Genomic DNA, 21,494 nt, shown 5'->3' with positions numbered 1-21,494 from the left:
TTTTTGTTTATATTCTATTAACAGATCCAGGCTTACATCGTCCCCAGAACACCAGATCTTACTGATAGAAAGAACTGTTGTTTGACAGAAAAAAAAAAAATGATCTTTTATTAACACTTCCTTTAACCTAAGTCTCTCGTTTGCATCCCAAACTCCTCAGATAAGCCACAGTAGCACAGCAGTCATGGCAAGAAATGACATATGGAGAGCATTCAAATGACATCTTCAAAAATAAAAAGAACTTTAAAGAAAGACAATTCTGTAATTCCTGGGGTAAAGAAAATAAATTAATTTGAACAAACATTCTCGGTATCATGGAATTCACTCATTTGTAACAGTTTCAAAGCCCATAAGAGCGGTTTGCCCCTATAGGTGATAAATTACAGCTTCATACAACAAATCAAGATAGCTTCATGAGAAAAGTAGGTTTGACAAACTGAATTTGCAGGGTTGGGTTTTTGTTTGTCAACACATCTCTTATAAACATCTAACCCATCTGGGAAAAATATACCTCACCACTATCTGCGATATCAAGTATAATTACTCTATTGAGACCTGAAGCAAGGAGGCCAAAAAATATTATTTGCCCATGTACTTAATAAGATTAACACCCTCAAGTAGGTTGGAAGAAAATATATAATCAACATTAATTGAAGAAGTAATCACACAGCCCCATGGACAAAGCCCGCACTGTATAAATGATTTCATTAACTAAAATAGCTTTGACTTCTACAGTGTTTCTAAGTTTCAAAATCATGTTAAAAATAGATTTCCTTGCCAGGGTTCCATGAAATTCCTTTTATGATTTAAAAGAAAAGATATTAAAACTAGAATTTGTTTTTCACTCTTAATACAATCAACATATTCTGATTCTCTTTCAGAGCTTCCACGCAGGAAACTAACAGATAAACTTCACCCAGCAATTCCCATTTTGTTTCTCTGTGGTACTACAGATACTGCCACTATGGAGCATGGATACACTGCAAGCAAAAGAAAAGAACATTCTTGTTCCTGTCAGAAAACTTAAGATCCAGGCTCCCCGTTTCGCACTGTCAAATATTTGTCTATAAAAGAAAGCCATTCATTTGGCCATTCATCTGCAGTGTTTCTAGGTTGAGAAAATAAAGACAAAGACTGTATTTGATAAGCAGCTAAGAAGGTTAGTGATAGCAGAGCATCTACAATTCACATGAGATCACAGTTACACTGGAAGGCAAGACTGAGTTTTTTTTTTTGTTTTTGTTTTTTTTTGTTGTTGTTTTGTTTTTTTAGACTTACTACTTACCAAAAATTACTGACAAAAAGAATTTGTAAGTTGACTTGCTGTGATGCGATAAAAGGGAAAAAACACCTATTTCTGCAAAGCCCTGGTGGCAAAGCCATCCGACAGAAAGTGAAGTCAGATTACTACGGCAGTAATTACGTACCACATCTAAGTAATTTACTAGGATGGAGCACACACTCAGCTAACAAAGTCACGTACTTCTGACCAGCACTAGGGGATTAATCAACAATTTCAAAACAAGATTCTAACAGAGGCTATGAACCAAAACCAGAGGTGGAATACTTCAAGAAGGAGCAGGTATATCGTAATGCTGTCAGATAAGTTAGTGCAGTTGAAACCTACACAAACTATTCTATGGTTCTTATTTTTCTTACACAGTGATTTGATTTGAAGTGTTACAGAGACATAATAATAGTAAGAATCAAAGCAAATGTTCTTTGCAGAAAAACGTGAAGAACATTTATTGGAACTATTATGATAATGAAATATACAGCTTTGTTGCAATTCTGTTGCAACTGAAACATTTTGAAAGATTAGGTCAATTTTTATATGGAGAGAATCAGAAAAACAATTCAGTATTAAAAGCAACTATGTGAAATTGTTCCACTATGACATTTTCTTATCAATTTCTTTGAGATGACTTCGAAGTTGAATTAATTTAGATTCATTGGTGCAATTCTCTTCAAGGAGAACTTGAATACTTTTGCTTTTTGAGTAATTGAAAAACTGAGACAAATTTCAAACTCCTCAAAGATTTTTTCAAACAGACCATCATCTGTTATCTCAGTCATTCGTAAGTAGAAAATAGACAAAAAGTATATACATTGGCTTCAAACATGTCATTTCTGGCAACTGTTTTGATTACATATACACTTGATGTTCTGGAGTTGCTAAAAATAAAAGTAACAAACATGGGGTTGGGTTTATTTTGTTTTGGATGGGAAGTGTAAGGGGAATTTGCTTCACATATAATAACAAAATTGTACTATGAATATTTCTTTGAAGAACTTGTACTATGCAATCAACTCATAACTTGCCCAGTCATTCTAAGGATATTTTTCATATCTCACAGCCAGCTGTACCAATGTACAATTGCCCTTTGACATCTTGGGAGTACGCAGTGCAATTTAAATACCAAGGGAGGTGTGAAATACAGGGAGAAACGTGAAAAGAAAAAAAAAAAGATGAACTTAAAGTTTAAAAACAGAATTTCTCCTTCTCTCTCTCTCTCTCATGAGAGAGACATGATCCGACAGTACTTTTCAAATAATACTAGGAAAAATAATCAATTTAACCTGCAAGGCAATAAATAATCCTGCCATCCCACAATTGTGTGTTTTCTATTCAGTTATGCATCTCTTTCACAATAAAAGTAGCCTGAGTTTGTCTATTGGCTGGCCCTGGCATAGTGTGCTAAGGCAGTCAAACCCTGCCTGCACTGACAATTTACAGGGCTTTTTCTGTTCAGCACTTGGAATAGTGGCCACACCATAGCATTACTGTCAAAGGAAATGATGCCCCATGGTTATAAAACCCAGTAACAAAATTCCAAGATTTACATCCAGCTGAGAGAGAAGACAAGGAAGTGGGGATAGTGCTTCAGCTGCTGCACCTACTGCCATCAGACTCCAAATCATGTAATAAAAATATTGCACAGGATTGCAAGCTGCAAAGATTTAACACCACCTTCACACACTTCAAAGGGTTTGAATGAAACACTGCTGTGTGGATGCTGACAACTGCTGCCTAAAAGCACAACTTGCCATAGAGCCTGCAGGGCTGCTGGCCTTGGATAGGCAATGGAAGACAGCATCCAGAAGCAGGGATTCTGAATCAACACAAACCAAGTTTCTATATCACTAATCAAGTCTATCAAGAGGGCTGTGGCATCCTTCTCTCCAATCTTTCAATGAATTGATTTTATGGGTAAGGTCATCTCATGTGTCTAAGCTACTCAAACCTTTTAAGTTCATCCTTCTCTGCTAATGTAAGGGGTACATCAGCAGATGAAAATCACACTGGAAACTTTATTAACACATGTATATTCATCTGCAAAGAATTACAGATTGTATTACACAGTCACACTCCTGAGACCTAGTTTTTCAGGTAACCAGAAAGGATCCCAGCCCTTAGAAAATAGACAAAAAGCAATCCACATTTATTCTTTAATTAAGAAACATTCTTATTTTTATTTAACTTGGGTTATAATGTCAAAAGAGCCTAAAGAGCTATCTTTGTTTTCATTTTTCTGTTCCTTACAGTACACTACAGTGAATACTCTTTGTGAAATGTCCAGGATAAAGAGACCCTAATGTATTCATAGCCTTCAGCATAAGGTATGACTGCTGATCTGGCCACAAGACTAATTATTGATATACAACTGTGAGTAGAAGATGGAAGGGGAAAGCTCCTTTTAGCAGGAAGGACAGCAAGCAAACTAAACAGTTGTTCACTAAAGAGTTAGAAGAAACCTAAGTGAACTTTCTGCCTGGTGCTGAAGAAGGTGGTGGCTCCCTATTTCTTGCAAACAGGCCAGCCATGGCAGCCTGTGCACCTGAGGTGATCTGAAGCCTTTTCTCAGTATTTCTGCTGGAAATCAAGAATAATTGAACCCTGGGGTGAAGTGCAGACTCCTGAGCACAGATGCTAATACCACATACTCAGTTTGAGTGAGCTATTAATTACTACACTTGAGATTACTTAAATTTGCTCAATGTACATGTTGAACCACATTGGCATGGGCATGACAACCTGTGTGTGACTAGGTAGTACCTCAATTGCTTGTTTATCTCAAATTCTTCTAAGAAACATAGGTGGATTATATTTGATGTATCACCTTGGCTGCTATAATAAAGTAGAACATTATTTATAGATTCATAACATACCTTTTCACTATGAATATAAACAATAATTAGAAAATACCAAAACCCCAAGAGTCTACTAAAAGATTAAATAAGTGTTTGAGAGCTCTTATATAATATTGTCTAATATATACATATTCCATATATATAAAAATATGTAGTGTGTATACAAGTATACGCACGCAGTACTCACAGTAATTTAAAGACATTTTACACCACACAACCATGGGAACAAGTTTCTGTTGCTGTATACAAAACAGCTATGCATAATTAGCCACGTGGCTTCTGTTTAGAAATTAAAAGGTTAGCATTACAGATGTGTCTAACCAGTTCATGTCCACTATATGTACTGGCTAGATTATGGAAAAGCTTTGAAGTACAATTTTGTTGAAATGCAGATGATTGGTCCTAAGCAAGACTGCTAAAAGGCTGTGTTAAACAAGTTTTAAAAGTATGCATGAAACTGCCTACGTTTGTACATAAAACATACAAGAGGCCATGCTGGGTTACACCAAAACATTCCATCTCCCTCAGTAGATGATTAGGGAAAATACACTTGAGAAAGATTTGAATCGCCAAAGTCAGATCTCAGTATCCTTTTATTTCCTTTAACTTGGAGGCTTCCTGGGCCAGAGTCTCATTAAATACCACCATCTGAATAACTAAGCCATCTATGAAGTTTTTCTCCATAGATTTATCAAATTCTTTGAAACAGTTTATACTTTTGTTTTCCACAGCGGCTCACAGTAACGTTTCGTAATTAAATTGACATTTGAGCTTTCAAATCTCTGATAAAAATTTCATTACTGCTGCAAGAGATATTGTTTTGCAATAAGAAAGCACAAGTTCAAGTATTAACTTGGAGGTAGTTTAGAGGTGGATTTGCTGAGACACTGCAGCTTCACAGCTCAGACCTCTATATAATTTTAAGTTCTCTACTGCTGATTTTAGAAAAAATATGAATATTTTAGTGTGAAATGTGAACTCAGTCTTTATATCCCTTTAGCAGCTAAGTGGTAGAAACTGAAAATTAATTAATAGATGTTCAAAAAACAGCTTGAACACCATCTAGAAGAGAGACCGTAATGCACGCTCACAATTTCAGAAAATCTGTTAGTCAAAGGTAAGGCCAAAGTGGTTCAAGGCTGAAAAATCTTTTCCAGAATATGCATCATTGAATTATTTTTGAGCTCTGCATTATACATGGGATCTAAAACTAAATTGTACCTATACAAGCTTTCCTCCTTACCTTCCTGCCTTCCCTTTTAACAAATAAAATTAAATGAATTAAAAAAAAAAACAAAAAAACACAAACAGGTTGAAAAGTTCTTTCTGCTTGGAAGTAAAAAGTAATCTGGACCAAGATAGTATAATAAATGATAAGCATAGAATGAGATACATACTTCCCCAGAGTCAGCAGACCATTCCCACCCAGTTGGGAACAAGACAGGGCTTTGTCAGCAAGCTATTAAATATTTAGTTTCTGGTATGATGAGCCTCCTATAATTAAAATTCACACCAAATATATTAAATTACTTTCTAGTACTCAAATATGTCAATATTCCTGCATCAGACAAAGTAATTCCACAACACACAGCAGGGAAGCTGTTGTTTTGGGTTTTGTTTTTTAGCAGCATACTCCAAAGAGTTGATTGTAATTCCTGATATTAAAAGAAATATAAAAAGTAGCATTTATTTGATTTTTCTTTTTTATACACTGTAAGCACAAAAGCCATTTTCTGTAATTGTCTTCAGTTTATTTTTTCCACTGTTTTAAGATCACTGATGTCAGCCATATTCAAGTACATGCCTTACTTAGAAGTACGATAGGATTTATCAAAATGTACATCTGTATTTTATTCTGTTAATGGCCATGAATTCAATCTTCATTAAAACTGCTTTTAAAGTACTTCCCCCTGCATACTGTGCTGTACAAACAATTTTATTTGGTGAAATAATTTTGCTGTTTTCATTCCTCCAACTCAGCCACAGATTTTGTGTGTGGAACTCTGGAAATCATCCAGTCATAATTTAAAATTCAGCAAAGCACAAATAATAAGCATAATACGTACATATAACCTGCATTCCTCTTCAGACTCGCACCACAAAACAATGCTAAGTTCTTTTGCTAAAGAAGTGGATGTTGACAGCATTTTTTTTTTAAATGCTGTTTCGGTTTTGATATCCTGTACTGCCTCTCCCAGCTAACCTCCTAGGAAGAGCATCTTTATTTTCAAAACGTGTGCACTGTATGAAAAAACTGCACAAGGACGCACATACAGTAACTTTTGTGACAAAAGACTGAAGTATGGAGAAGTACCACCTTAACACTGATGCAGACAGAATCAGAAGGCACTGGGAAGCTTCAGATGTTACTTTTACCTTGGATAAAAAGGTACTTATGCTTTACTATTCTCTTCTGATGGCTCTTTGTGAAAGCTCTTAAAAACACCCCTGCAGTTTCTCCCATATTATTGGAATTATAGGTCTCAAGAAAGAAGTAGGTCTGGGGAGTTCACCAGATTCAACACAATATTAGTCATTTTAAAACTTTAGTGACCTTAATTCAAAGATCAGAAAGCATTTCAAGGAATGAAAAACCACAGTCCAGAAAACTCTAGCATAATATTTGAAATGCATCAAGGATGGCAACTGGTGCATATGAGATCAGGATGTCTTACCTATCTTTGCCATATTACCAGGCCAACCTTTCTTTCTTGTAGCTTAACTTTCCAGGTATCTTTTGATTATAATCTATCACACCCAACCTCATTTATATTAATTTACATACTAAACTTCTTGCTGTCAGATGAGGTATTAGAAAAAGTAATCCTGTCATGTCGCTCCCAATGAGAAGCTGCCAAGTTCAGAATCAGGTTTCATTTATCTGAATCATCGCCATGCACACTTACAAAATTCATACCTATCAATAATATTTACTCAGTGCATCCTGACCCCATACTTTAACAATCTAAACAATTTATGATACTGAACTTTCCTAAAGGCCACCATTCTTAATTCCTTCTGTTTGCTTCTAAGGTCTTTAAGCGTCCCCACATTTCCAGCAATTATTTATAGACATCTGCCAGTCCTGGAACACAATGCAGTGTGCTCATGCTATTGTCCATCATGGAAAGCAAGTGGGTCTTCTTGTTTGTTTTTTTCATGCAATTCTTGAGCATTTTTTTCCCCCCAGTTAAGCTTTTACTCTATTAGGCTTGCAGCATACTGTTTTAAGTAATATAACATCAAGTAGGTTTAAAATAATTTCTGCTAAATGCTTACAGCAATTGAATTGAGTGCCACATTCATTCAACCAGCCTTCACTTTCCTATCTTTACTGAAACATATCCAAAAGTTTTCACCTGCTTATGTAATCAATAAGATGAGTCACACATGAACTTACTGAGGTAAGTCTGCAGTAGGGCACAGACCCTACACCCAAGAAATGGCAGATTGATAGATCAGAGATCAATAGGAAATAAACTGGGTCATAACTTAGAAAACAAAAAGGTGAAAAATTATAGGTATAGTTAATACAAAACCCATTACAGACAATAAAAAAGCCATAAATGTCACTGAATCAGGCTCAACTATTATTTCCCTGATATACTAATGTATGTTGAATTCAATCTCTTACAAGAGATGAGAGACATCAGTATTCAAGAGGAGAAAAAAAAAAAACAAACAGGATTAAAAAAGCCTATTTCTCCAAGGCTTTTGTTCTTAAATATATAGCCACCAACTTTGCAGCTTATCAGTTAAGACCTTGCATTCAATCACAGATAGGGAGACATATGTAGTGCACAGTTCTACTCTCTGCAGAATGTAGAGAAATAGAATTTCCCATTAAGGTCCGTGGAGTGACATGGAATTCTTGCACCAAGATCAAGATTATAGTGTGATTATAAAATTAGTGCTTACAAACACAAAGATATCTCTGGAGTGGAACACAACAGCTGCTTAACAACTGACAAAATTGCACAACAGCTGAGGACAAAAGAACAAATTCAGCCTGCATCTGCAGGAAAACTTTAGCTAGGACTGTCATTTGTGCTCAAATTGACATCTGGAATAGTATCTTATTTGATGATGAAATTCAGTAAAAGTAAGTTTAATCAGAACATTTTCACTACTGACTTTAATTGTCAGTGTGCTTTGTTGCAAGTGTTCTATGAAATACTGAAGTTCGTCACTGCGGAATCCTCACTACAATGCTAAAATTTCACAATACTCTATTTACTCCTGTTATTTACCTTGCCTTGTACTATATAAACAAATAAAACTGGTCCTGCTTATAACTAAACAGAAAGAAAAAGGTAGAATTCCCATTCTGAACAGCAAATTCTATATGCAATTTGATTTGAATCATAATCACATTCAAGAAATTGTCTTCACTGATTCCAGATACAAATCACAAATCTAAACCACAGTTGTCATTCCAAACTATACCATATTAATTTTGCCTTTTTTTTTTTTTGCCAGAGAATTTAAAAAAAAAAATCATCTATTGTCCAGAACAGGTTGCTCTTACTTTCTTAATCAGGAGAAGAATTTAATGAGTCATAAAATCAGCAAAGAAGATCACACAACATGGAAATAATGCATTTATCAACACAATTTCTCAAGGCTTATTTATAAAAATCATTATGAACTTACCTGTAGGGGATCCCTCCATGACATGACCAATATAGGGTCCTTCTTTGAAGATTGGCCTGTTATCATTTTGATCAATAACAGAAATATCTAGGCGGACTGGGCCATCGATGATTTTCCCACTTAAATCTGTTACTTCAACTTCCAGCTGTATAAACAAAAAGGAGAGGGGAAGGAGTAAGTTACTGGTTCCTTATCACATTGAAGGGTAAGAGAAAAATAGTTCCCATCAGTGGTGTGGTTACCAGATCCCACCAGGTACAGCACTTGCAGCCCACTATTTTGGACTGGGCTCAGAGCAGACTTTAAATCTAAGCAAAAGATAAATGTATATTCACATCAAGACACCCTCCAGTAGCTTGAAGATAGCTTATTGTCTGAAGATTACATATCAATCCACACACAATGGAAAAAACACAAGTTACTAAAACTTAGTCATCAGGACAAACCATACTAAAACTTCTCATACATGATAACAGAAAAGGTCAATTTCGATTGCAGCAGCATTGCATATCTGCAATTCTCTCCCCACCATGACATCTGTAAAAAAAGTAATAAACATATCAGAGAGGCAGCTATCATCCTCACCTATTCTACCCATCCCTAGATTCAACTCTTTAATGTAGTAGTTAAGCCAGCCTGAAAGTGAACCTTGATATGGATGTTAAAACCACTCTTTTCCAGTCTTTCCGTGAGACAGTGGTAGCAGTCGGGGTTGGAAGTCTCTGAGCATTTTTTATTCTATTAATTTATTCTTCATTGCCATGTCTTACACCTGTAAGTTATTTATAAGTTAGTGATAAATTGTGCTAGGAAAGAATTAGGTCAGAATTCTAATTCCTTATTAAAATAGGTGGTTATTATATCACATACCCATGTATGTTGTAATTACATTCCACATTCATAGTTAAATTTGTGAGGCACGAGTAGGAGTATTCATGTTATGAATAAGCTATCATAGACACTATTTGTAAATAGTGTCACAGGCCATTTTAGCATCTACTCACTCTGCTCATTCTCACTTATCTAGAAATTATTCTTGGAGGATTTTCTCAATTTTTTTTTTCTTTTTTTGCTTGGTTTGTTTTGTTGTTTTTTTTTTGGCTGTATATAGAGCTTAACAGCTATAAAGCTAAGATGTCCTCTGAAATGAAGACAACTGATTCACGTGGCATTGGCACAGCTCAAGATTTAAAGGGCATGTGCCCTTTCACTTTCCTGGGTTTGTTTAATGCTGGACACTGAAGTCAATGTAATAATCTCAGTATTGCATATAATGTGATGGGGATTAGGAAGGAAAATGCAGTGTTGTTATTGATCTACATTAAATCTAGATACATTTTCAGATACAGTTAGGAATTGCTGACAAAAAGATTTATCTTAGTAAATGTTGACTCATCAGAATAATGTTAATTGCTTTGGGGAATGAAAGAATAGCAAGATTTTTCTGTGAAATTTGTGCAAATTCACTTTCTAAAGATAACACACTCTTAATCTCTCTCAAAATTAAGTAGCTATACTGCTCACTGGAAAGAACAAAGTTTAAAGTAACTATTTGCTTTCATAGAAACTGCGAGTGATCTAAAGCAAAGGCTGATCTAACGTTTGTTGATTTGTCTTCCACAGGTTAAAGAAGAGAATTGGAGATCTTTACTAATAACCAAAATAGATCTACTTGACCATGGCAATGTCTATTAAGTCTGAGTCCCACTGGCCAAAAAGATTCTGATAAGAGGTCCATGGAAACTGTTACACAATCTGCTTCATTTTGTTAATATGACAGAAGATTTTATTAGTCCCTGTACAATAACCCGTAGAACCCTGAGTATTATGTAAAAAGAGCCATAAGGCCACAGCACCTAATTAGGACCATCTGTCTTCACCTGACTCCTATGCAGAAGAGGCTTGTCTAGATCTTGCCTCCCCCTCTCCCACCTTCTCTCCAAATCCAACATCAGAACAATACCAAAGAAAAGCAGAAAGTACACCTTAACATCCAAACACATGCAAAGGAAAGAAGTGTTTAAGAAAAAGATACTATTGGCAGGGAAAACAGGTGACTTTAAAGAGGATGTAAATAAAACCACATGAAAAATTATATTGCATCTAACTATCAGGGGAACAATACATCAGTCTTTTAGTAAAGAAGAAAAGCTCATCTAGTTTTAATGTAAAACTTGACTGATATACCAGAGCTACTGCACTCTTTTAATAGCAACAGACTGTAACTGAACATACAGAAAGCATCTAAGCTCCTGATTCCAACAACATAACTAAAGAGAAGTGGTAAGCAAAGATTTAGGCAAACTGACAAAAAAAAAAAAAATCCGCAGATATATTTCTTATTAAGTCAGATTGACTAAACTCCTCATGTTTCAACTTTAAAGTTATGGAGTTACTTTCATAAAGTTACATCCATATGAATCTAGCAGCCATGTTTTCAGAAACACTGAAGACCAAACCTCAATTTCATTTCTGACAAAAAAAAATACCTACAAACTACAAAAGCTAGTCAGGCGTTTACAAGAACACCACATTTCTCACAACGCACATCAGCACCCCAGGATACAAAGCAGACTTTGACCGCTGACGTTCACAGAGCTGAGAAGCACAGACAAAATTAAGCACACCAATAAAACAAGGTGAAGCAACGTTAACACTGATAACTGCGGGCAGTAACAGATCCCAGCCTATTTCTCTCCATCCCCTCCTCAGTTCTCTTCCCTTCTTAAAAGGAACGTCCTGACATTCTGCACTATTTTCCTCCTCATACCTGCAATGAGGTGATTTCTCATCACCTCAGACGTGAGAGTTTCACTTGAAGTTCAGTAAAGTTACTCAAAGCAGCACAAACCTGTTTGAAGCACTCTCCTATACTGTACAGAGGCTTGGCTCCTTCCCACTCCTGCACTCAGCAACAACATTAAAAGGAAAGATAGCCAGCACCATCCTTACCATTACTTCAAGCAGTTTCCAAGGTTTTTCTTCTCAGGATGGCTGCTTCCCTTCATTTAATTGCTTTTGGTGAAGTGATTCTGGATGGCCCCATTCCTCCTCTGCATATAAATGTCTGCTTTTTCTCTGCAGCCAGCCAGCCAGCCAATGGCCCACACCAAATTACACCATGAATCTAAAGCTTTTCATAACTAAACCTAGAATATCTTTTAGTGCTTGATTATCTTCAAAGCCTAATATGGGTTCTTTATTCACTAACTGCTTTCTAATTTGAAATTTTGCTGCTGGTGAGAGCTTCTCCAGGACTTCTTCCAGTTTGATTAACAGATGGCTTTCCTGCACGTCCCTCACACCTATCTTCACACAAAAACACCAAAAACCACCCCAATATTCAGTTATTTTCACCAGTGCAAAGAGCAGCTTCCCAGAATGGCACCACCCACAGGACAGCCAAGCTGCTGTGTGAGGAGAAGCCGGGCTGCTTCCCACTGAGCTTCGGGATGGTTCCAGAAAGCTCTGCAGCAGCTCTGCAATCAGGAGCAGCTGAACCCCCTCCCCCAGGAACACAGGTGTGGGTGTATTAAAGCAAAGGGGCACAAAGTGTTCTCAGGTGTTTTGGATTTACCTCAGCCAATCAGTTTTTGTGCCCTCACCCCAGTGCTGATGGAGAGGTGAATCGAGTGCAGCTGGGTGAGGTACAGAATAGGTAGGAAAAGAGGGTTTTTTTTAATGTTGAAAAGCTTTTTAAAGATTGGCTGCGGTTATCTTATAAAACTCAAGAGAGGCAATAATTTAGACACAGAAATAAACTGCAATTAAATTTCCTGCTTTTAAGGATATGGATAAAATATTAGCTGATTATTGCATGGCACAAAGGAGAGAGAAAAGATTTAAAAACAAAACAACACTTCTAATTGGTACAAATAATTGTATCTCAAGCTGCTCACAAACAGGGCATTGATTTCCTCCAAAAGGTTGTACAGGTGTTGCCAAAAAGCACAGCATAGAATTTGGTCTTATATTTAGAATTAGATCATAGGTGCAAAGGGATTAATTAGCCAGTCCCGGCGTAAACAGCCTGCCTTATTACACAAAAATGCTTAAGTTCCTCACACAGAAAATACAGATTTCATCTCATGAGCTTCATGCTTATCTCTACATGACTCTCTATATAACGTCTTTGAAGAATTCCAGAACTGGAGATTTCACTAGGAAATCTAATTAAAACAGCAGCTGAGCCTTCTGTGATTGCTTACATCTTTCTATGTAAACAGCAGTAAGCTGAGCAACGTATAGACTGCAACCACATACAGTCTACACGTTGAAGAAAGCAATATTGTAGGATTTTACAGTGGGAAAAGATTCCAGAGCAATAATTCACACAGTTTCTGTTTTTCTACTTTTTTGTTTGTTTGTTTGTTTGTTTAACCTCCGATAACAAGAGAAGATTAAAGACCAAAGAAGCCTTTTCTTTCTGAACAACTATGGAAATGTTTCTGAATATACAAGATTTTCCAAATTGGTATTTCAAGAATCAGATAATTTTATGTTAGCATCATAATTCAATTCTACTCGGCAAATCTGAAAAACCGAAGTCTAAAATGAAGAATGCAAAACAAATTCTGTAAGTAAGCTGGTTATATGAAGTAGGACATCCCTCAAACTACCTCTAAGTAGTATTCCCTTAGATCACACCATAACCTTTCCAATGACATAACAAACTGTAACAATGAGTTCAGTTCTGAAGCCTCTAAATGATGTGAAGGATTTAACAACCTTTACAAAGCCCTTGGTAACAGTTTGCACTGACTTATCTTACTTGAGATCAGCTGACTTCTATTTCACATTTTCTATTCCCTTGGAAATATCATTTAATTATGTGTATTAATAAACAAAAATTACTACAGAACAACTTTTGTCTCTGAAAAGAATGACAAACGATTCATGAGATAAGAGTCAATTCATCTTCTTTGACCATGTCAGATACAAAGCTTTGCAGATACATTATACAAGATTTGTGAAAAGGACGAGGAATTTAATATTATAAACAGTCAGAGATTGATTTCTTACCCTTATTTTAAAGGTAGTGGTCTTAATATTTTGAATCCTCAAAATAGACTGAAAGTTCAATGCCATACTATCCTGGTTTGTGAAGTGAAATATAGCAAGTAATTCCAAGTAATGAAACAAGTATTGAACTTGCATTCTTTATGATATTTAACTTGTTTCCCATAACTTAAATTTCATTAAGAAAAACAAAACAAAATTGCAGAAACAGTAGGTAGATGTATGTGCTTACACTGCTAGATGGGGAAAAAAGGGCACGTTAGTTTACTTCCCCCAGCCTGTCAGAGCTATTCTTTGCAGAAATAAGAGCAAAACAAACTGAAATGAATGGTCTAATTCTTTATAATGAGACCATACATCAATAGAGGAGAAAGATACAGCATGTTTAATGTAATTATTCATGTGATGTGTGTAGGACATTTAATGTCATTTAACAGCAAAACCGCTTTTTGTAGGAAGGGGAGGTGCATCCAGGAGTGGAGTATTAAGCCCCAAGAGCAAAGTTATAAGAGAGATAACACGAGGAAAGAAGAATTGATGAAAAATACCACTAACCTTTCCTAGAAAGCCTTATCTAACATGACTTCCAAAAGCCCATTCTACGTGAACTTCTTTTGCCTTGCAACAACATCAGAAATCCTCCATCTCTTTGAAAAAACCTGCCATTAGCCATCCTGAAAAGCCACTACATCTTGGCAGACAGATCTTCCTCAGTGTCAGCATGAAGACAAATCTTGAGTCATTAAGCTAGTTATAAGAGCTCTTTGAATTTTCCAGACTCTTTATTCCACACCAGCAGTACCACTACCTGTCTTCTACCACCAGCAACCCCTCTTGATCTGCAGTTCACTTCAAAGAATGTGCCTGGAAAATGCCCTCACTGAAATATGCCCATTGATGCAAAAATGAAGATAAAATACTATACATTTTAGATTTTATATATATATGTTAAATTCCTTCATAGCAGTAAACTAAGCAGTTAAGAATTCACCATCTAATTGAATGTATATTCTGTAATGTTCTCTGTGTCGCAGTATTTTTTTTTTTTTCCACAGCTGTGTCTCTACATCATAATATTGCTAGAAAGGTGTTATTTTCTTATAGACTTCTAGTCCTGATTTTTTTCTCTACTGTCAGCACGGAAAGGCCCCTTTTCTGTGAACAAGATCACAGAATGAGAAGGAAAAATAAAGCAGAAAAAAGAAAAAAAGAAAAAAAAACACAAAAAGAGAATGATGGCATAAATCTCAGAGAAAATAAGATAATAGTACTCTGTGTATGAAGTCATAGAAAGCTTATATAAAAATGAACACTGCCTTTACTATAGGACAGCATTAAATCCAGTATCACATTTGTTTTGTTTGTTTTTTTTTAATGTTTCAGCTCATTGAAAAATACAACAAATAACTTTATATTTCCTAGAGACTTTGTTGCATATACAAAAAAAAAAAAAGGAAGAAAAAAAAGAAAAATGAAATTGATAAATTCATGTGATGTTTTAACAACACACTCCTGAGAATTTTTAAGGACTACAGGCAAATCTAGTCATAGAGGAGTAAGTGGTGTTTTCCATTACTTGTACTAGTTTGGAGTAAATAAGATTTATTCATGTGAGTTCTTGTAACCATCATTTTAAAAATGTCATATTTTTAATATTTAAATATTTGGAAGAAATATTTCTTTATGCCAGGTAGCTTCTTATGCTCATGGCATATTTAGTTTTATGCATAAGATGAAGCAATAGTAAGCTCACTCTCATAAAATCCAGTCGCAGTGGTGAATGTCACTGTCTAGGGACACTACACTTCCAACAGTCAGATTGCACAGGAGAAGGCTGGCTTTAACTGGTTAGTTTTGCAAAAATGACTGTAAACAAAGGAACTGGGAGTAGAGAAGACAGTGATATTATCACAAGTCTCTCCTCTTTTTTTCTTTTTTGCAGGAAGCCCTGAGCACACCATGCAATGCAGCAGACTGAGATGACCATGCCAGCAGAGCTAGCCCATGACTCTGGTAAATTGTGCTGCAATTGGGGACCAGCAAATTCAGTCACTATAAGGACTTCCAAAAAGTCTCAGAATTGTCATTGCCATTTCACTGGTGGATATAAATGAGGTGTGAAGCATTTAAACTGATTGTAAGTATCCTGATTCATTATGATAAAACTGATGGGACCAACTGATGCTATACAGCAGAACATTTCAAAAGAAAATCAAAGAAATAAGATTGGAAAAGATGGGAGAGGAAAGATGAAATGACTTCACAAAAGCCACACACCAGACAAAATCTGAATCAAGCTTGAGTCCAGGCTTTTTGATCTCCAAACACAAGACTGATAGCTGGATTCTATCTCTTGCTGAGCAAGTGATGTAAAATTAGATTTACAAAGGTTATTAAGCGACCAACAGGTATCTTAATAAAGCTTTCAAAGTGCCTTACAAGACTGGGTAATATATCTTATTAACATCAAAACACCTTTAAAAGAGCTTTGAAAACCTGATTGTCTTGTTAGGGTCTCATTTTTCCCCCATTAAGCACTTTTCTGCAGCTGCATCGACACAAAACAACAACTGAAAATAATTTTCTATGTCCTTGCATAATAATGCTGCAAATTTATAAGGGTTCCTCATATAGCTACAAACACAGAATTGAAATGACTTCTGAAACATATGTTTTGTTATATATTGTACAAGTTATGAAACTAGAATGTCCACTCCAAAAATAACCTCAGTGAATAAATGACAAGGACATCCCTCAAATCTGTGGAGCAATACAGCACTTCAAATGAAAGCATATGTACTTCACACAAAGTATTATGGATGATCATGTAAAACTAATTAAAATCTTCCCATATCACAAGAGAACACATGTTGAGCCCCTCAAAAAGAGGGGGGTGGGAAGAAGGAGAGAGAGAGAAAAAAAAAGATATCAGGATTCACCAAAGCAATTGAGTCTAATCACCACAAAAATATTGAATTAAAAAAAATCAAAAAGAGAAGAAGTAGGACTGAAATAAAGGATTAAAGCATAAGCTCTGCCAGAATTTTTTAGGCTCTATGCAGCACCACAAAAACAACAGAGACATGTATGTAAGAAAAGATGAAAAACGGCTTTTTACTTTTAAATACTCCTAGCAGTATTCAAGCTCTGCTCACTGTCCTTAATGCTTGAAAATCACTCTAAACAGCATGTAGGAAGTGGCAAAAGTGGAGCAAATTTCATCTCTCAGAAAGACTTAAGAAACAACAAGGTCAGAGAGAGATCATAACTAATCAGACCAACAAAATCCAACACCTTAAGTGAAGCAGTGTCAAGAAAACTATGACTTATTTAGGCATACCAAATAAAGGCCAGTATAAATGTCAGCTATAAATCACACATATATTTTACTTTGTTATTACTGCTAAACATATCTATTCCTACAAATGAGTAGGAAAAGTCTTAGAAGTCAAGGATCACTCATCTTATACCCATCTCATATATACGGAACTAAGATTCTCTAGTTGAAAGCAACAGAGTCACAAGAGCACTTGTGCAGGTTAAATAGGAGGGCATGTAGCAAGCTGCTGCCTAACTTGCTGGCTCTGCCAGACATCTCGTCTCTGTACACCATCAGATTTGAAGTGATGAGATGCAGCCAGGAGTCTTTCAAAGCCCTGCCTAAAGATGGAGTAAGCATCTTGGCCTCTAAATGTCAGTAAAGAGAAAAAAAGTTGGCAATTTGGAAACAAGATCTTCCTAGTGGATGTTTTCTTTTTGAGAAATTTTTTTCTGTGAAAAAAATAGTGTTTCCTCTCTTCAAATCTGAAACAGTATCAGTGTATTTAATGTACTGTATTTGCATTACCCTTGTAAGATACATTTCTTTTTTTAAATTTCATCTTTTTAAAGGTTAGACCATAAAAATTAGATAAAGAGAAACAGATGAAATTTCTGTTTCTAAGTGATAAGATTTACATGAATGTACTGCAAAGCATAAGGGTCAAGTGTTATGAAACTCTTTCAAACTGCTTATCTACAAAAACCCCATCACTGAGAGTTGCTCTGAAACACTGTGCTATGCTGCAAGACGTTTGCCATTCCCTTTCTTCAGCACACCAAATGCAATGGTAATGAGCTCTGACGTGTTTCACGTCTGAAAATATACAGCTTTTGTTTATTGGTATCATAAATCTGCTAATTCTCATTCCAACTTCTTTCTCAATCTTTGGAAACCACTCAGATGCCCAATGACCTGCATTACCAACCAGAGCCTGCCTGTTTGACCACAAAGCTCAACTACTTCCACAGAGGACAAACTTCTTTCCTCACTGTACTCTTCACTAACAAGTGCTGTATGCTCTTTTTTGCTGTGTTGAAGATAGTATATTTCAATGCCAATGATAAAAGTTTTAGGTGCTGGAAATGCCAACTGCATACTTCATTCTCTACTGTATTTTTTGTTACATAAATCATGGAAAAGAGAGTTTATTGAAATTCTTCCAAACCACGAGGTTGTAAACTCTCCCACATTACAAAGGTTGGGTATTGTCATCTGATTGGCTAAATATATCAGAGCAGTAGTCACAGTTAGCACTGCTTTCATTTTCCTCCTGTATTCTCTGCCTGGACTTTGCTATTACAAGCACTGAAGTCAACAATACACTGTTTATCTTTTCCTGTTATTCTGAACTAAATGAGTTTTTGTTGATTTTGTCTAAAGTCAGCTTTACTGAATTTCACAGCATGCCGGGTTGGTTTGTTTTTTTTTCCAAGAGGATGTCTATGGCAGATACTTTCATAATTCAGACAGCTGATCTTCCTGGTAGCATCTAAATGGATTAGCACATCCCATATGACAAATGCTTAGCAGTTTCTCTGTTTCAGTAAAAGTAAAAAAAGAGTAGTTGTTGCTTCCACTTTACCAAAAATGGCAAGCCATATACTTCATGTAAAGAAGAAAGGAAATATCTGAACACTTTCCTCATGTTATTTTAGTGAAGATAGTTGCATGTATGTACATAGTGAAAAATATGCCAAGGGCAGCCTGAACTAAATGTTGTTCCTAATTACCTGTTTTCTCTCTCTAAACCTAATGCAACTTAATATCTTGGACCATCCCTCTACATTAAATATCAATAAAGAAAGATTTAGTCAATGGGCCTCGAATTAGCTAAATTAACATAGTAATGGTCTCTTTGAGTAGTCAAACAGTTTTAGTCTAGCTCCCAAATGATCAACAAGAGTCTGCTATATAGTTAAAAACATCAGCTGTTAAAATATATAAATATACACATACAGACACACACACATATACTTTTAAGGCATAATTACTAGTTTGAGTTCCATGAACCTCCCTGAACTTCTTGGCTTTGTTTCTGAGATTTTGATCAGTCCTAAATTACCACATTGAGAAATTTAATTCTAGGTAACAAGGTTACCTGAACAAGATTAGAAAATTGGGCATAATGTAGAAACAAATCTTCCAAACAATAGAAACCTTGCATCATTTTGACCTGTTAAACCTTGCATCATTTTGATCTGTTAAACCTTGCATCATTTTGATCTGTCCTCTACTGAGACACTATTTTCTTCTTTTTTTTTTTTTTTTTGTCCCAAAACTTGAATTATCCAAGAACACAAATCCTTACAAAAATATAACAATGAATTAAGAATTATATACATACATACATACAAATTACATCTTCACTTGCTTTTGCTAGACCATGAAGTGTTCTCCTTTGGCTTGGCAAGGTTACTTTTCATCAACATATTACTGGTTGAAATATAAGATAACTTCTTTTATTTAGAGTAACCTATTTATAAATCCATCACTATTAAGCAAGATGCTAGTTCAATGCAAAACACATACAGAAAGTCAGTCCAATCAATACCAAGAGCCTGAATTTTGAGCTCCAATCAGTAGCAATCCATCAGCCTTACAGAACCTATCAAAGAGAGTAGAGGTATTCTGTTTGCAACTGAAATGTCTTGCAGAACCAAAGGTTTGTCATTATGACACAAAATAAATTCTATAGTGTCAGGATAAACAATATGTCTCAAACTGCATAGCAAGCATATTTACAAGGAGTACCATATCTTAAATAGAGAACAAAAAGCATCAGCAGATCAGTGTAACATGATCATTTGCCATATAGAAAGTTGTTTGGTAAACACAGATAATGAAGACTAATAAAAAGAATATGGAAAGACCTTATGTCAAAGAGATGAATTTATGTTTTGGAAGAACCCCATTCATAAGAAATGCAGACTCAACCTGCACAAAAACAGCTTAAAAGTATTTGGTCCATCTACGAAAGTAGTGAGATCCCTGAAGATTCTCTCGAATGCAAAGTAGGCCAAGAAAAAATATTAGAGGCTCTGTGTTTGTACCACTTTATGTCAAAGAAGGAAATGAAGACCACAGGAAACATTTTCACAAGGTGGTTGATGCTCCAAGCCTGCCAGTGTTTGAGAGGCATTTAGATAATGCCCTTAATAAAATATTTTAATGTTTGGTTAGCCCCGAGGTAGTCAAGCACTTTGATCTCTGTAGGTCCCATCTCGTTGAACTGTACTCGTAAAATCTCCAGAAGGCTGTTAATTTTTTTATGTAAAATATCTTATAATCATTTTTATGTTTCACCCTCTTTCAAATTCAGAACCAAGGCTGCATCACGACAATTAGCTGGCACTGTATGCTTTTCTACAAATACCTTACACTCCATTAAATGGAGGCAGTTGAGAGAGAGATGAGTGGACTGAACTTAGTCACCTGCCCTAATTTTACTATAGACACTGCTTAAAAAGAATTACTCTTTAACAGAAGATAAATGGGCTTCACACTAAGTAATTCAAAGAAAGTGGGAACATTAACCACAGAAAACATGCCAAAAAGAAATGCATTTTATGTAATCAGACCTTCATTTCTCTCATAAAAGGTCAAATAAATGTGTCTGTAGATTGCCTCTTCTGCAAATACAACAGCAACATTCTTCTGCAGAAAAAATGGACATTCAGAGAAGGATGCACTGCCTGTCTAGAAGAAGACTGTGAAAAAAAAATCTTATAAAAATGCATACTACTAACCACAATATTCATAGCTCATCAAACCCTGACATGTTCTGGAATATGCTAGTGCCAAACTGTATCTCGTCAGCTGAGTTTGACAGCAGGTAAATTACACTGTGCAAGAGTTTAACTAAAATGAAGTTGCTCAACAAAACTTTCTTGATCTAAATAGGCTTTTCAATCTTACAAAAAATATACTATTGTTAATGAAGTAAAAGAAAAAAACAACACTTGACATTAAGTTTATTCTTTTGCTTTATATTCTGGTCTCACTAGCAGAAGGTCATTCATAGCAGAATCAAATAAAACCATAGAAACTGATTTATTTTTTATTTTTTATATTTCTTCTTTTCTCCCTGAACAGCTTCATTCAGAACTACATTTATCATTTAAAATTATCCATCAAGAACTGTAATTGAATACCTTTCAGCCCTTAGGTTTGAATACAGCTTTGAATAACCATGCTGACTGATCACTGCAGTCATATGGCATTGGTGGTACACTCCAACTTGACCTTCCTACTAAATATTTAAAGGACTGAAATAACTCATTTCCAGATCAAATCTTCCTGAAAGTATGGTAGTATGACTGTCTGTCCAAAAGCACGACTAACATTTTCA

General features: G+C 35.6%; 1 protein-coding gene across 3 annotated transcripts in view; it reads right to left on the bottom strand.

Annotated features, from left to right (window-relative positions):
• Nucleotides 1–21,494, bottom strand: part of CDH13 (cadherin 13) — a 431,656-nt gene that overhangs the window by 173,583 nt on the left and 236,579 nt on the right. For 2 of the 3 annotated variants that reach the window (XM_010718092.3, XM_010718093.3), the window contains exon 6: nucleotides 8,806–8,950. In XM_010718092.3, coding sequence (XP_010716394.1) covers nucleotides 8,806–8,950 — 145 coding nt within the window. Of the gene's footprint in view, nucleotides 1–8,805; nucleotides 8,951–11,757; nucleotides 12,216–21,494 lie in introns of those variants that run through there. The other variant, XM_019619816.2, reaches the window with a different exon arrangement.

This window comes from Meleagris gallopavo, chromosome 13, assembly GCF_000146605.3.
Source record: "Meleagris gallopavo isolate NT-WF06-2002-E0010 breed Aviagen turkey brand Nicholas breeding stock chromosome 13, Turkey_5.1, whole genome shotgun sequence".
In the NCBI taxonomy this organism is placed as follows: domain Eukaryota; kingdom Metazoa; phylum Chordata; class Aves; order Galliformes; family Phasianidae; genus Meleagris; species Meleagris gallopavo.
Note: the sequence above shows the minus strand (reverse complement) of the source record. Positions and strands in the feature narration are given on the sequence as shown.